General features: G+C 51.2%; 7 protein-coding genes across 7 annotated transcripts; 4 read left to right on the top strand and 3 right to left on the bottom strand.

The window, feature by feature from the left end:
• Positions 1–2,038: 2,038 nt before the first annotated feature.
• NUU61_005237 (NudC domain-containing protein) lies at positions 2,039–2,802 on the top strand (the record flags this gene model as incomplete). The annotated part of the gene is made up of 3 exons (XM_056655819.1): positions 2,039–2,284; positions 2,380–2,701; positions 2,771–2,802. 3 exons carry the CDS (start codon positions 2,039–2,041, stop codon positions 2,800–2,802), a joined length of 600 nt encoding a protein of 199 aa, XP_056511432.1.
• Positions 2,803–3,548: 746 nt separating this feature from the next.
• On the top strand, positions 3,549–5,170 carry NUU61_005236 (Zn(II)2Cys6 transcription factor domain-containing protein; the record flags this gene model as incomplete). The annotated part of the gene is made up of 3 exons (XM_056655818.1): positions 3,549–3,782; positions 3,872–4,231; positions 4,328–5,170. The coding sequence occupies 3 exons, from the start codon at positions 3,549–3,551 to the stop codon at positions 5,168–5,170; spliced, it is 1,437 nt and encodes a 478-aa protein (XP_056511431.1).
• A 640-nt stretch (positions 5,171–5,810) lies between these two features.
• On the bottom strand, positions 5,811–6,467 carry NUU61_005235 (uncharacterized protein; the record flags this gene model as incomplete). The annotated part of the gene is made up of 1 exon (XM_056655817.1): positions 5,811–6,467. One exon carries the CDS (start codon positions 6,465–6,467, stop codon positions 5,811–5,813), a length of 657 nt encoding a protein of 218 aa, XP_056511430.1.
• Positions 6,468–7,043: 576 nt separating this feature from the next.
• Positions 7,044–8,207, bottom strand: NUU61_005234 (ankyrin repeat domain-containing protein; the record flags this gene model as incomplete). Its single annotated transcript, XM_056655816.1, has 1 exon — positions 7,044–8,207. The coding sequence occupies one exon, from the start codon at positions 8,205–8,207 to the stop codon at positions 7,044–7,046; it is 1,164 nt and encodes a 387-aa protein (XP_056511429.1).
• A 497-nt stretch (positions 8,208–8,704) lies between these two features.
• NUU61_005233 (tRNA(Thr) (cytosine(32)-N(3))-methyltransferase) lies at positions 8,705–9,817 on the top strand (the record flags this gene model as incomplete). The annotated part of the gene is made up of 1 exon (XM_056655815.1): positions 8,705–9,817. One exon carries the CDS (start codon positions 8,705–8,707, stop codon positions 9,815–9,817), a length of 1,113 nt encoding a protein of 370 aa, XP_056511428.1.
• Positions 9,818–10,594: 777 nt separating this feature from the next.
• NUU61_005232 (hemolysin III family protein) lies at positions 10,595–12,157 on the bottom strand (the record flags this gene model as incomplete). Its single annotated transcript, XM_056655814.1, has 2 exons — positions 10,595–11,920; positions 11,981–12,157. 2 exons carry the CDS (start codon positions 12,155–12,157, stop codon positions 10,595–10,597), a joined length of 1,503 nt encoding a protein of 500 aa, XP_056511427.1.
• Positions 12,158–12,510: 353 nt separating this feature from the next.
• Positions 12,511–13,287, top strand: NUU61_005231 (uncharacterized protein; the record flags this gene model as incomplete). The annotated part of the gene is made up of 3 exons (XM_056655813.1): positions 12,511–12,863; positions 12,935–13,178; positions 13,246–13,287. 3 exons carry the CDS (start codon positions 12,511–12,513, stop codon positions 13,285–13,287), a joined length of 639 nt encoding a protein of 212 aa, XP_056511426.1.
• Between the last annotated feature and the right edge of the window lie 147 nt (positions 13,288–13,434).

The following is a 13,434-nucleotide window of genomic DNA, read 5'->3' as shown; positions in this document are numbered from 1 at the left end:
TGGTGGGGAAGGAGTAGCAACATCAGGTTTCGATGTGTATATCATGCGCAAAATAAATAGAGAGAGAGAGCGGTATGTATGCCCAGTCCCTCTTGCACTGCCACATAAAGTATCCTGCATCGAAACCCTCGCATCGCCGCAGCCTAGCGCCATTTAGCGCCGCCCGAGCGCGACAATATACCTAACTCCTTAACTAATCTACTTCTAATGCCTCTAACCCACCCCACCCCACCCTGTCTTCTCACTCGCATGTTCCCACCCGTCAGTCACAGATCTTCTCGAGCGACATTCAAGTCAAAGCATGTCATGCCTGCAGAAATAAAGTCGGTTAGTCAACCCCTCCCCCCCTCCCTCCCGCGTATATACAAATGATCTATTTCAAAACTACCTAGATTGGATTAGTTGATGATTTTTTTATTTTATTTTATTTTATTTTATTTTATTTTTATTTTTTATTTTTATTTTTATTTTTATTTTTTTGTATTTGAGTAGTCTCCTGATACTCACATGAATGAACATGTATCCCTCTTCAGGCTACAGTCTTGCTAAGCGGTGTATATGTGTCGTGGGAACTGCGGTGCTCGTCATCAACTAACTTTGCTTCTATGTCCCTCTAACGTGTCTTCGTCTCTGTCAATCTGTCTATCTATTGTCTGCGTCAATAGCTTCCCTTGTGGGAAGTAGACTAACGTACGCTGTATAGATCCACGCCCCGCCAATTCAGGGTTGGTGGCGCTATTGGCTTGGTCCCACTTTGTCTCCCCAAGTTTCCTCGTCTTGAATCATCTGAATTTCACTGCACTGCCATCAGTATCCATAACATCATTTGTGATGACAATGTGACCAGTATCAACAAACTGCTCTTTCAATGAGATCAATAGGCATCGCCTATGATAGGCATAATGACATATATGCTCCCAAAGGAACTCGACAAAGCAGCTTCTTATAGCAGCTATTCATTACTATCTGGGCTTCAGTATCACTACTCAATATGTTGTTTTTGTTCCCATTTATACTAACACAGATGCGAAACCTAACCCTGGCATAGCCAGTTGAAATTGACATCATGGTGAAGCGTTGACCAAAATATCAAAGTTCAAGAGTGATCAATATCCTCCTTCCCATATTTTTCCACCTTTCTAAATCCTACCATCCAGCATTTTTAAGCAAACTTCACAATGTTTCTCTCCGAGTTCAATCTTCTCCTGTACCTTCTCTCGTGTTTCGCTGTGGGCTGGTGGCTGTCTCAGCGACAACTCTTGGAGAGCTTACCTGACCAACGACGACCCTTAGAGAGCTCATCTCGGAAACGAACGCTCTCGAAGCGCTTGCCTGGCGATAAAACAGGAAAAGAAATTGCGCTCGAAAACACTGGGGATATCGCTACCCTCCAACGCTTTCGACGGAGGCGTCACCGCCAAGACTCTGTCGGCCTTGCAGACGATTATATCGATGAATTGCTCGGCACCGAATATGATCCCCGACACATTGCCCAAAGAGAGATATCGCTCCACGAAGAAATGATATAGCAACAGAAACACATGCCCTGCGAAGAAGTTCTCGCCAGTTTAGCAAGCTTGCAAGAAAAGCTTGATATACTTCAGATGGACTACTGATCTGAGCAGCAATACTGGTGGTTTTATCGAAGTTCCTGTAAAGGTGGGCGTCTCATTCGAGCATTTAAACTATGGCGATCACACCCAAGGTGGTATATGCATACTACCCTTGCGGAACACTGCGATGGAAGATAATGTTGACCTCCTACGAACCCAACCAACTTCATATCTTAAATATTGATCAAGGGCTGGTTTCGAAATATATCTATAAATATATTATTAACTAATGAGTTATCTTGGTTTTTCATAGATATACGTCTTCTTTTCTTGTGTGCATAACCTTCCAAGATTGGAATATTCATAATTAATAATCCGTCAATCTGCGGGTCTGCGTCCGACTTGCTCATCCGCCTACAATACTTGACGTCGGCCAACCGTCTCACCGTCTCTTGATTTCCCCCACCGCTTCTCTCCTACCCGCCATGTCCGCCGATCCCGAGCAGAACCCCTCCCCCACCGAATTGGCCGCCCGCGAGCAGGAGGAGAAGGAGCGCAAGGCCCAAGAAGTCGCCGAGCAGGCCGCGCTGCCGTACAAATGGACGCAGACCATCCGTGACGTGGACGTGACCGCGCCCATCGCGGCCGCCATTAAGGGCCGCGACATGGATGTGGTGTTGACCAAGACCAAGATCCGCGTCGCCATCAAGGGACAACCGCCCCTCATCGAGGTACGCATCACACGCCGCATTGAGCAGCGACAAAACCCACCGCCACATCAATTAATGAATTCCAGTGCTAACCGAAGCTTCTTGTTTTCTCACAGGGCGACTTCCCGCACCCTATCATCGTCGACGAATCCTCCTGGACCCTCGAAACTACCCCGACCCCGCCCGGAAAGGAAATCAGCATCCACCTCGACAAGGTCAACAAGGTGGAATGGTGGCCGCATGTTGTTACTACTGCTCCCAAGATCGACATTACGAAGATCACGCCTGAAAACTCCAGCTTGGGCGATCTGGATGGCGAGACACGCGCCATGGTCGAGAAAATGATGTACGATCAGCGGCAGAAGGAGACCGGTGGCATGTCTAGTGATGAGCAACGCAAGATGGATCTGCTAAAGAAGTTCCAGGCGGAGCATCCTGGTAGGTCTTCCCCCCCGGCCCCCGCTTGAATATTGGTCAATCTCGAATTTCGAGCTAACCAGTATACAGAGATGGATTTCTCCAATGCACAGATTGGCTGAGGCTAATTTGATGCCCCCAATTCTCACACTTTGTGAGATGACTTTTACACAAAAATAAATCATTGAGTGTATGAAATATGAGTAATGCTCGACTCGCGATGGCCGTGAATGAATGATGATCTACATGCTCCTCTCTGTTTCTAGTGCCCGCGTTTGTCATTGTCCGAAGCCTCCCAGCCTTTGACATTGGCATGTATCATTTGTCAGTCAGGCTAGATTTCTGGCTAAGCAAATGGCCACTGAGACGTATCTGCCATTGATGTCCGAGACAGGATCTGAATATCAGCACAAAAAATGTTTTTTAAAAAAAAGTATACTCTGTTGGCTCAAAATCATTTCCACCGGAGAATCTATATGTTTCTCCTTTGTCCAGCAGCAAGTACCAGCTCTGCCTCCCGACTTCCCTAATTTGGACGAATACGAGGACTACCCAACTTGGAATAGTGTCCCCGTGACAGTCGATGATGTCGATCGTGGCGCCCTCGTTGAACCTCCCTTTTTCTCAGATCTTTCGAGGGCCAATCGAGTGACAGGAATGTCAAGACGCCCCAGGCTAATTTTGTTATCCTGGTGCCTGCAAACACTGCCTTGTCTTCGGATCGAGCCCGGTGGGGCCTTCAGACGCAAACCCCACATATCTACGCCGCGAAACCACCTAGCGTGGGCATGATTGTATATCTCAGATCTTGCGGTTCCGAGTCTTAACTTTCGTAATAACAGTATCTGGGCCATTGCATGGTGAATCCATGCCCACGCAAGCCACAGACGTGATGCACCAGTCCAAAAGTCAACCGCGAGGCCGGAAATCGGCTGGCCTTATGCAGGGACAGAAAAGCGTATTCCGGGTTCCAAACTACAAATCACAAAAGGACCTAACGCATGGACCCGAGGAACCAAGCAGGGAGAAGGTCTACCATGCCCGCCGGCCTCATCGGAAATCCCGGGGTGGCTGCTCCAATTGTAAGCAGCGCCGTGTCAAGGTACATTCCTTCAATTCCTTCAAGCACCACACCCTCTTCCCCCTTCGTAAAACACAATTTCAAATCACTGGATTGACTGGTGGAACCAGTGTGACGAAGCCAAACCCACCTGTCTCCGATGTCAGAAGCATGGCGTTGACTGCGACTACACGGCCCGGCCTGTTCGCCCGTGGCCCTCCAAGAATATCATCTCGCAATTCATTGAATCACAGCCTGATCTGCTTTCTGTCGACTCCTTGTCTTCATCCATGTCTCTGTTGCTTGTTGCTGACAAACTGGATGAGCTGTTGCGCTCTGGTGCGGGTGCTGGGCGCCGGCCCAAAGTACGGACTGACACACCATTGGTCCTACAGGCCTTGCAGCACTTTCATAATACTACGATCAGTACCGACAGCGCCAAAAAGACCATGGCTGTCATGATGGGAAAGGTGACTGAGCTCGCATTCCAAGTAAGATTATTTCTTTTATTATACCCGTCTTACCCGTCTTTACTTCCTCGGGGTCTTTCCCGATATAAATAGACAAAACCAAGCTAACACCCATAGACCCCATTCCTTATGCACGCCATTATTGCGGTATCAACAACCCATCTTTGCAGTGTGCTCCCGGATACCACCGCCTACCGGGTCGCCGAAGCGCACCACTGGCAACAGGCCATCAACCAATACTCGCGCGAGGTCGGCACGAGCGTCAACCAAAACAACATGGACCAGCTGTTCTCAACCTGCATGCTCCTTTCAGTGCACTCATTCCTCCTCGAAGAGTTCAACCCGCGCGCATCCTTCGTCTTCTCCGACGACCCCACAACCCTCAACTGGCTCTTCCTCCAGGGCGGACTCCGCTACCTCCTGGAGCGCGTAACCATGTGGCTACCCACCAGCATGTGGTGGGCCTCCTTCGCCGAGGCCCACGACCCCAACATCGACTTCGAAGACGCCCGGCCCGGCCGCATCGACCTGGACCCGGACTTCGCGGACCTGTGCCGCATCGACGAGTCGTCCACCGTCAACTCCAACCCTTACCTGTGGCCGCTGCGCATGCTGACCCCGCTACTGAAACTCGAGCGCTCGCCGGTGAGTTTCCAGAAATATAACACCTGGATGGGCCGTCTGGAGCCGCCTTACTATGACTGCCTATTGCTCAAGGACCCGCCTGCGCTCGTTTTGCTGGCCTGGTGGCTCTCGCTCATGGCCTCTGTTGACAAGTGGTGGGTCGATACTCGTGTTCGTTCGGAATGTACGGCCATCTGTATGCGTCTTGAGGATAGCGAGGATCCACTTGTGTTGCGGCTGCTGGAGTTCCCCGCGCAGACGTGTGGCTATTTGCTGCGCCATGTGCAGGAGCGAGTTGCTTTTGAGTCTTGCGCGGATCTCTTGTCGATTTCTTGATGGTCTTGACTGCTGGCATGTTTCATGATGATCTTTCTTGATATTTGCGATACCCTTTTGTTCACTTCGACGTTCATTATTTGTGTTCATTGTTCATAGACATGAGATGGGCTGTACTCACCAATTATATATCCAAACAGCTCATTCTCATTGGGAGATCCTACTCTCCATAGTCTGGGGTTCAATAGACATATGATAAGACTCGTTTGTTACATTTAAATGTAATCAAAGTCCGCACTTTTAACTATTGTAGCACTGGTATATGCGAAATATGCTAGGCTGCACACCAGTATCGGAGCAAATATGTGCAAGGTGCCAATGACCTCCCTAGTAGCACCCGGTATTAAGTAACCCAAGATATCCCCAAATCCCATTCCAGCTTGAAAAGTCATCACTTCTCAAAGCTGTTCGATCGTCGCGTCGTATGCATCGAATTGCTTACAAAAAAAAAAAAAAAAAAAAAAGACAGAAAAGAACGCATTGCGGCGTAGCAAAGAAAAGATGAAATAGAGAAGGAAACAAACAATGATACCACTCAATTCCAGCTTGAGTGGTATTGAAAGGCGAGAGACTGATTCGAATATAGGTCCCCGCAGGTCAACCCTAATTCAGGAGAATTGCAATCATAATCAAGAAAAATTCACCGGCTCTCCCAAGAGACTCTCCGATGCCGCCGAATAGACTGGTCATCAGCATCGACTCGAGCATGACCCGTCCGCGAGATATTCATATGGGCGCTGGGCGGGGGATTGATAGTGACGGCCATAGCCGACGAGATAGAGATCGACCGCGACCGATTGAGCACAACAGAATGACGAGGCGAGTATGGCGGCGGAGGGGTCTCTCTCGTGGCAGTAGAAGTATTTCCGTAGCTGCTGGGAAAGGAAATGGCCGAGGAGCCATCAGAGGTGACCTCTTCGTCGTAGAGGTTGCGGTTCTTCTCGTCCGTGGGATATGTGTCCTGCGACTCGGATGAGATCGAGGAATCACGCATGTGCGCCTCGAGGGTTTTCTCGTGAATGCTCATGGGACGCGGCGTGTACTGTGGGAGTGGGACTACCGCCGCATAGCCCCCGTCATCAGCGTCAGCGGGCAGAGGTCCGTGCTCTCTGCGTGCTATACGGGGGACTGCTGGACGGATGAATTCGCCGTCGCTGGAGAGTGTGAACCGCCCGGTTTGGGTGCTGTGGCGACTGTTGTTGTGGGTGCCGGGCATTTGCATCTCTGGAGACGAGGTGGAGGGCGGGGGACTATTGCTGCGGGCGAAGCACCCGCAGAGCCCGGAGAGAAACGACATGACTCAAGGAGAGATCGTTGATGGTGTTTTGCAATATCGAGCTCAAAGGAAGGAATTTAAGGACTGTAAATCAAAATTATTCGCAGATCTCTGTGAAGAGAAGCCCTAGGAAGAAATGGGCTATTGCATTGCACAGCGATGTGCAGCAATCGAGTACAGAGTACAGTATTTGAGCCTCACGAATTGAAAGATAAAGTGGGCTGATCCCCACCCGGGTCAATATGCCCAAGCGCTGAACAGTCAACAAAGGACTCGAAAAGGGGTCCAACTACAGTGACATGATGAGTATCAAGGAGAGGATGAAAGAGAGGGAGAGCAGGAAAGAGGAGAATGGAAGAGGATTGGAAAATGGACAGGTTGGTCCCTGATAGTCGAGGCAGCCGCAGGCATCCAGATTGTGGGCGGCGGTGATTGGCCATCAGATAAACAGGTGGTTAAATTACTGTATTGCTACTGTATTATTGCCTGGGGCATCACTGTTCATTTCATGTGCACTTTTTTGTCTGTTTCCATGTTCCTTTTTCACCCATTGCCTCTCTCTCTCTCTTTCAGTACATGAAACACATAAGATCAAGATCACTGCGCAGTGAGGGGATGCAGAATTTGAGCCACCCCATAATGGCGCTTGCTGAGAGCTAGCTCCAGGGCGGTCCTCCGGATAAACCCCCCTGGAACGGTACCGTTGTACTCCAGAGTCTTGAAATTTGCATTAGCACCATAATGCAGAAGCAGCTGGACCGCTTGAACTTGGCCCAAGGATGCAGCAGTATGCAGGGGACTTTCCCCTTTGAAAATTGTGTTCACTGGCAAACCATGGTCGAGAAGAACTTGGAGCACTTGAAGATGTCCATAGAACACAGCGCAATGGAGTGTCCCTGCGGTTTCCATCCGGGACCCTAGCTGCTCAAGAAACAGCTTGACTGTCGAGGGGTGCCCTACCACCACTGCAGTCATGATTGGAGTCTCGTCCTTGTCGTTCCGAGTGTTAGGGATTGCCTTGCGCTCCATCAAAGCCTGGACTTTCGCGAGCGCATCATGTTCATCTGCGTCAGCTCTGCCGATAATATGCAACGGCGTGTCTCGGTGTTCATTGCGTGAGTTGGGTAGAGCACCATAGTCCAGGAGCAGGTTCAACATCGAGGCGTCTTTGTTCTCCACTCCGGCTGCTCGATGCACTGGAGCAGCTCCACAGAAGTCATTGTTCAAGAGGACCGGGAATTGCTCAAGGGCCTTTTTCTGGGCCTCATTCATGGTATTTGGGTCCAGGATCTGATTAGTTCTTCCGAAGAGCTTGGCCATTCCACTGCCCTGGGGTTTGGCACCGTACTCCAGGAGCATCTGGGCCATTTCGACGTTTGAGTGGTGCACTGCATGGTGCAAAGGTCGCCACCAGAGCTTGTCGTTCCTGTTGGGGTTGGCTCCATGTTCAAGAAGCAGTTGAGCCATGTCAGTATGACCGTTGATCACAGAAAGCACAAGAGGGGTGAAGCCTTTCTCATCTCTGCTATCGAGAGGAGGCCGAAGCGAAAGTAGGTGATTCACAGGTGGCTGGTACCCATGCTCGGCGTACCAGAACAAGGCAGAACGTCCTCCCGCTCTAGCCTGACGCTCATAGAGCAAGAAAATGGTCCGTTCATAGATGTAACGATCGGTACGGGCGAACGAGTAGATGTCTCGCTGGGACCGCAGGGAGCTGCCGATCATAACCAGCAGCTCAGTGGGTAGCACATTCAGTGCCATAATGAAAGACGTGATGCATGAAAAAAAAAGGCACACCCAAAGATAAAAGAACGAAAGAAAGAGATGGTGAAGGAGATAAAGTGTTCTGCAATCGTGGAAGGCATCAATAAAGTAAGAGATGTTGACGTCGAAGCCTGTTTGCCTCGGATCGCGTATAGACGCGACTCTACACGCGACAGCATAATCGATGACTCCCTGGTGCCTTGCACGTGAAACTGTCAAATAAGTAGGCTACAGCCCTGTTTCTCCAAAAGCAAATTCAAGTTTGATTCATAGCCAAACCCGTGGCTATATAAACAATCGTCAGTTAGGGCTAATGGAGGCATTTTACCGCCTTTAATACCGCCCTCAAACCCCGGCAGAAATAGGTTTTTGGGTTAAATTTTTTTTCCCCGCGGCGTTCTCCACAGCCTTCTTAGATATGGTGCTCCCATGTTTCTTTCACGATAGAGATATCAAAATTTCCGAAGACTTCCTTCCCAACTGTTTCCAGCATCATGACCACCGATCCTGCCGTGCAACGAGAGGCCCAAAGCACCGAGCCTCCGCAAATCCCGCCGCACCGCTCGCATGACCCCGCCAACAACACAAAGCGCACTGACCCCTTCCAGTTCGGGTCCCGATTCCTTGAAGCAGGGGACAATGTCTTTGAATTCAATGCCTGGGACCATGTAGAACCTGATGAGGAATTCAAGGCTTACGCCGAGGCACAAATCGCCAAGCAGCGCGAGACACCAGTATCCGAGTTCGACCAGAAGCGCTTCAACAACGACCCAGCCAAGTGGTGGAACCTGTTCTACAAGAACAACACAGATAACTTCTTCAAGGACCGCAAGTGGCTGCGCTATGAATTCCCCGTGCTGGCGGAAGTGACACAAAAGGACGCGGGGCCCCAGGTCGTCCTCGAGGTCGGCGCCGGCGCCGGCAACACCGCGTTCCCGCTGCTGGCGAACAACGAAAACGACCAGCTCAAGGTACATGCATGCGACTTCTCCAAGTACGCTGTCAAGGTCATGCGTGAGAGCGAGCAATACGACGAACGCCACCTGGTCGCCGATGTCTGGGACGTGGCCGCCGTGCCGGACGAGAACGGGAACTCGCTCCCGCCGGGTCTAACCGAGGGCTCTGTCGACGTCGTCATTCTTATCTTTATCTTTTCTGCGCTTGCACCGAATCAGTGGGAACGTGCTATTCGCAACATCCACCGCGTCCTGAAGCCCGGGGGTCGGGTGCTGTTCCGTGACTACGGCCGCGGGGACCTTGCGCAGGTCCGGTTCAAGAAGGGTCGCTATATGACCGAGAATTTCTATGTCCGGGGCGATGGCACGCGCGTCTACTTCTTCGACAAGGGCCAGCTCATCCACATGTGGGGGCAGTGGTCGCCGGAGAAGGGCCTGCCGACTCCTCCCGAGGATGCGACTGCGGAGTCACAACCTGAGTCGCAAGCTACTGCGGAGGGTAGTGGGGCCTTTGATGTCCTGCATATGGGCATCGACCGCCGTCTTATCGTCAACCGCCAGAGCAAGGTCAAGATGCATCGCTGCTGGATGCAGGGCCACTTCCAGAAGCATGGCGGGCCCACTGAGAGCGCCACTGAAAAGGCTGAGTGAGAACAGTCTGCGCTGTCAATCTATGCAGCATTGCTGGCACAACCCGCACCTCGAACCGGCAACTCTGTATCTGCACCAGACCCCTCCGTCGACAGCTCAAGTATCACCCACGATGCTTGATCCGCTGCCTGCCTTGCTGAACCAGCCTGCTCTGCATGGATGCGATTAGCACTCCGTGGGTCTCAAATCCCTCCGTCCGGGGATGAAATCTACCATGTCAAGGCCCGAGACAGAAATTATCGCTTGCTGAATGTCAAACAAGTTGATAGCTCTGGTCGAAGTCCCACCCGTCGCCTATGTACATGTCGGTGGCAGGCTCTCTCGATGGACATGTGCACAGAATATTCTGTTATAGACCTGATGAATGTACGAAATTAGATGATCGCATGGAATATTATCCAAAAGCCAAGGACGTTGAATCCCGAAAGTCACTAGATCAATAAAAATAGATACAAGAACCAAAAAAAGTGAGACCTCGTCTATCTACGCCTTCACCAGTCTTGAAAGTGTAGGTCCCCAAAAGACACAGTGAAAGAGGGCCAAGAACAGAATGTGCAAGTAAAAAAAAAGAAACTCCACCCATGCAGACAGAAACATCAGTCCACTGCCCAAGTGGAAAGGAAAGGATCTCTATGAAACCTGCATAGCGAACCGATAAAATCGAAGCACCCAAGTCTAATCAAGAAATGTCGAGGTCATTCAATCCATCAATGTATCATGAGCAAAGAAGTGAACACAAATGCAGTTGAAGATTCAGGCCAAAATGAAGCCACATGCTTATGATGTTAGATTGGGGCATTCTCCCTTGGCACGCTGGAAAGCATTCGCAAAGAGATCCTGCATGGCGCAGTAGTGGAAGAGAATTCCGCCAAGCACAGCCAAGTGCCAAATGTTGTGACTGCCACCAAAGTAGTCAAATAGGCCCGGCTTCCAACGCTCAGGGACTTTAGAGGCATAGACGCAAGCACCGACAAAGTAGACCATGATGCTCTTCACGACCGGGGCATAGAAGTACAAGCACCATGCGAAACCACGGGTGTAGGAGAGCTGCGCGAGAGGAGCAAAACCAGTCAGCGCAAGGGTCACATAGAAGGCCACCCGGGCCCAGGCCATGTCATGGCGATTGAAAGTTGGGTGCCATGGAAGAATAATGCCACCAATACCCAGAGACATGGTGAGCAGGATGTAGATCCACCGAGAAACGGGCTCGCAGTAGAAAGCGGTGTACTCAGTAGTCACGATCGAGGCGGCAACCAGCAATGAGATGCCAGTGTAGTCCACACAGGCGAAGCGCTCCATCAGATCCTGGGATGCAATGCTATTCATGGTGTGCCAGAGGGTACTGCAGACCAGGCACTTGCATGCAGCAAAGAAAAAGACTGCCGCAATCATCACATCGGCGTTGGTGCTCAAGTGGAAGTTAGGATTCAGCGGATAAAAATAAAAGGCAATCGAAAGGATGATGAAAAGGCCGATCATGTGGGACCAGATGTTGACCAGTTCGTTCGAGAAGGTAAAGACTGACGAGACACATTCCACCTTGGACGTTGTGAAGCGATAGCCCTTCAAGATATGCGGATTGACTCGCCACGGGTCAGGCAGGTCATAGTAGGTGATCAGTCGCTTCTCCTGGGCCAATGTAATAGCCTGGTCGATGCTCTCCCGGAGTACATCCCGCGCTCGTCGAGCGCGCTCCATTCCCTCATCGACCACTTCCCGTGCATGAACAAGCTTTGAATCCATGGCTTTCCAGCCATCATCCAAGGTCCCGTAGATTCCCCGGTCTCGGACCGCATGGGCGCGAGACTCGAGCTCGGACAAAAACGACTCCATCAAGCGCACACTTGCCTGGGCCTTCTGCTCCAGAGTCTCCTTGGTAACCAGTGCCTCATTGTATCGGCCCTCGAGCGTCTCCACCAAAATCTTGGCCCGCTTCTTCCCACTCCCCATGAGCTCGCCTGAGGCGACCGAGCATTGGTCCCTCACGGCTTCCAGTGTTGCATATCCCCGTCGCAGACTCGCGTCAATTTGAACCATGTGCGACTTGCGATATTGCTCGATCCATTGCATGCGACGTTCCAGTTCGGCCAGGAAGAGTTCAACCTGTAAATTATGGTGAGATGGGAACTATTGGGCCTGGCCCCACATGCTTGGGGGACTTACCCTGATGAAGACTGTATCGGCATCCTGGTAGTCGCACGAAAGTTTTCTAGAAGCATGGAATGAATGTCGGCGCCGCCGATCGCGGAGAAGGGCTGTGGCTTCGCCAAGGGTGGCACTGGACGACGCAACAGCGTCGGGAGAGGATTCCACCGTCATGGATGACGCTGTGCAAGCCATTGTTCAGGTCGGGGGCTTCACCCGACCTAGACCGATCAATCCAAACGCGCCAGGATGGGATATGAAGATACGAATAGAACAAAAGCGATTTAAAGTGAAATGATCAATAATAAGACAATATGAGACAATATGAAGCAACTCAGGAACCGAAGAGAGGGGGAAGGAGGAAGGGCCGAAAGGAAGAGAGAGAACCTTGGAAGTTCCGAGGGGCTAAAGTCTTCCCCAACCCTCCACCCCTTCACGTTGGCGCTACCCACCTTTTCTTTGGCGCTTGGCGATCGCCCTGTCGCCACCCCGAAAAAAACAGGTCTGATCACAGCTGATCACACACTCTCTCTTTGGATTTCTCCATCATGGCCATCAGTGAGATTGTCAGCGACGAATCGTTGCTCCCCGTGCTGAAGACCAGCGCCGAGACGCTGGTCCAGTGCCAGCAGCTGCTCACCCTTCTGAATCCCGATGCGATCCCGCCCGACTCCAACGCGCAAGAATTAGCTCTTGCGGTCTCCAAGCAGCAGAAAATTCTCTTCGCGCGGCTGGCCCAACTCCGCGGACAGAACCGAGATGCCATTTTTCGCGTGCGCGACACCAAGCAATCGACAGCGGAGGCTCGACAAGAGATCGACCGACTGCATCTCCAGTTGCAGAACCTGTACTACGAACAGAAACATCTTACGGGCGAGATCGCCGCCTGCGAGTCCTACGAGTATGTGGATTAGACCTGTGGGATGCATCATGTTGTTTTTGGTGACTGACCTTCTTGCTCTGGTGTAACAGTCACAAATATCGGTCGCTGCCATTGATCCCCGTCGAAGAGTTCCTCCAATTGCACCCTGAACACCGCGAGTCAGACGAGCATGAATTGATGATGGCTCGCATCAACCACGAACATGCTGAGCGCGAGAAGCTGGAACAAGCGCGGCAAGAATTGTTGAAGCGCAAGCAGGCCTTGATCGCGGAGAATAAGAAGCGGAAAGATGACCTCGCCAATCTGGACCAAGACCTGGAGAAGTTCATTGATGTAAGTCCCCATGTCTATGTGGTCTTGATACCCCGACCTCTTCGTGCTAATCAAGTTGGGTCTCTAGGCAGCCAAACCAATCCAGAAAATCTTCGAGAAGGAATATTAGCCATTGCAGGGTGGCAGGGCTGTTGGGCTTTGACCGCTACATTAGATCGGCGTTATTGGGCAAGATACCCGGGTTCTGAATTTATGGGATGTTTAGTAGACAAGGCCATGTCTTCTATGTCCAACGAGTCTGCTGCGTAAAGCATGG

This window comes from Penicillium alfredii (genome assembly GCF_028826965.1).
Source record: "Penicillium alfredii strain IBT 34128 chromosome Unknown utg000007l_segment0_segment0, whole genome shotgun sequence".
NCBI classification, from domain to species: domain Eukaryota; kingdom Fungi; phylum Ascomycota; class Eurotiomycetes; order Eurotiales; family Aspergillaceae; genus Penicillium; species Penicillium alfredii.
Note: the sequence above shows the minus strand (reverse complement) of the source record. Positions and strands in the feature narration are given on the sequence as shown.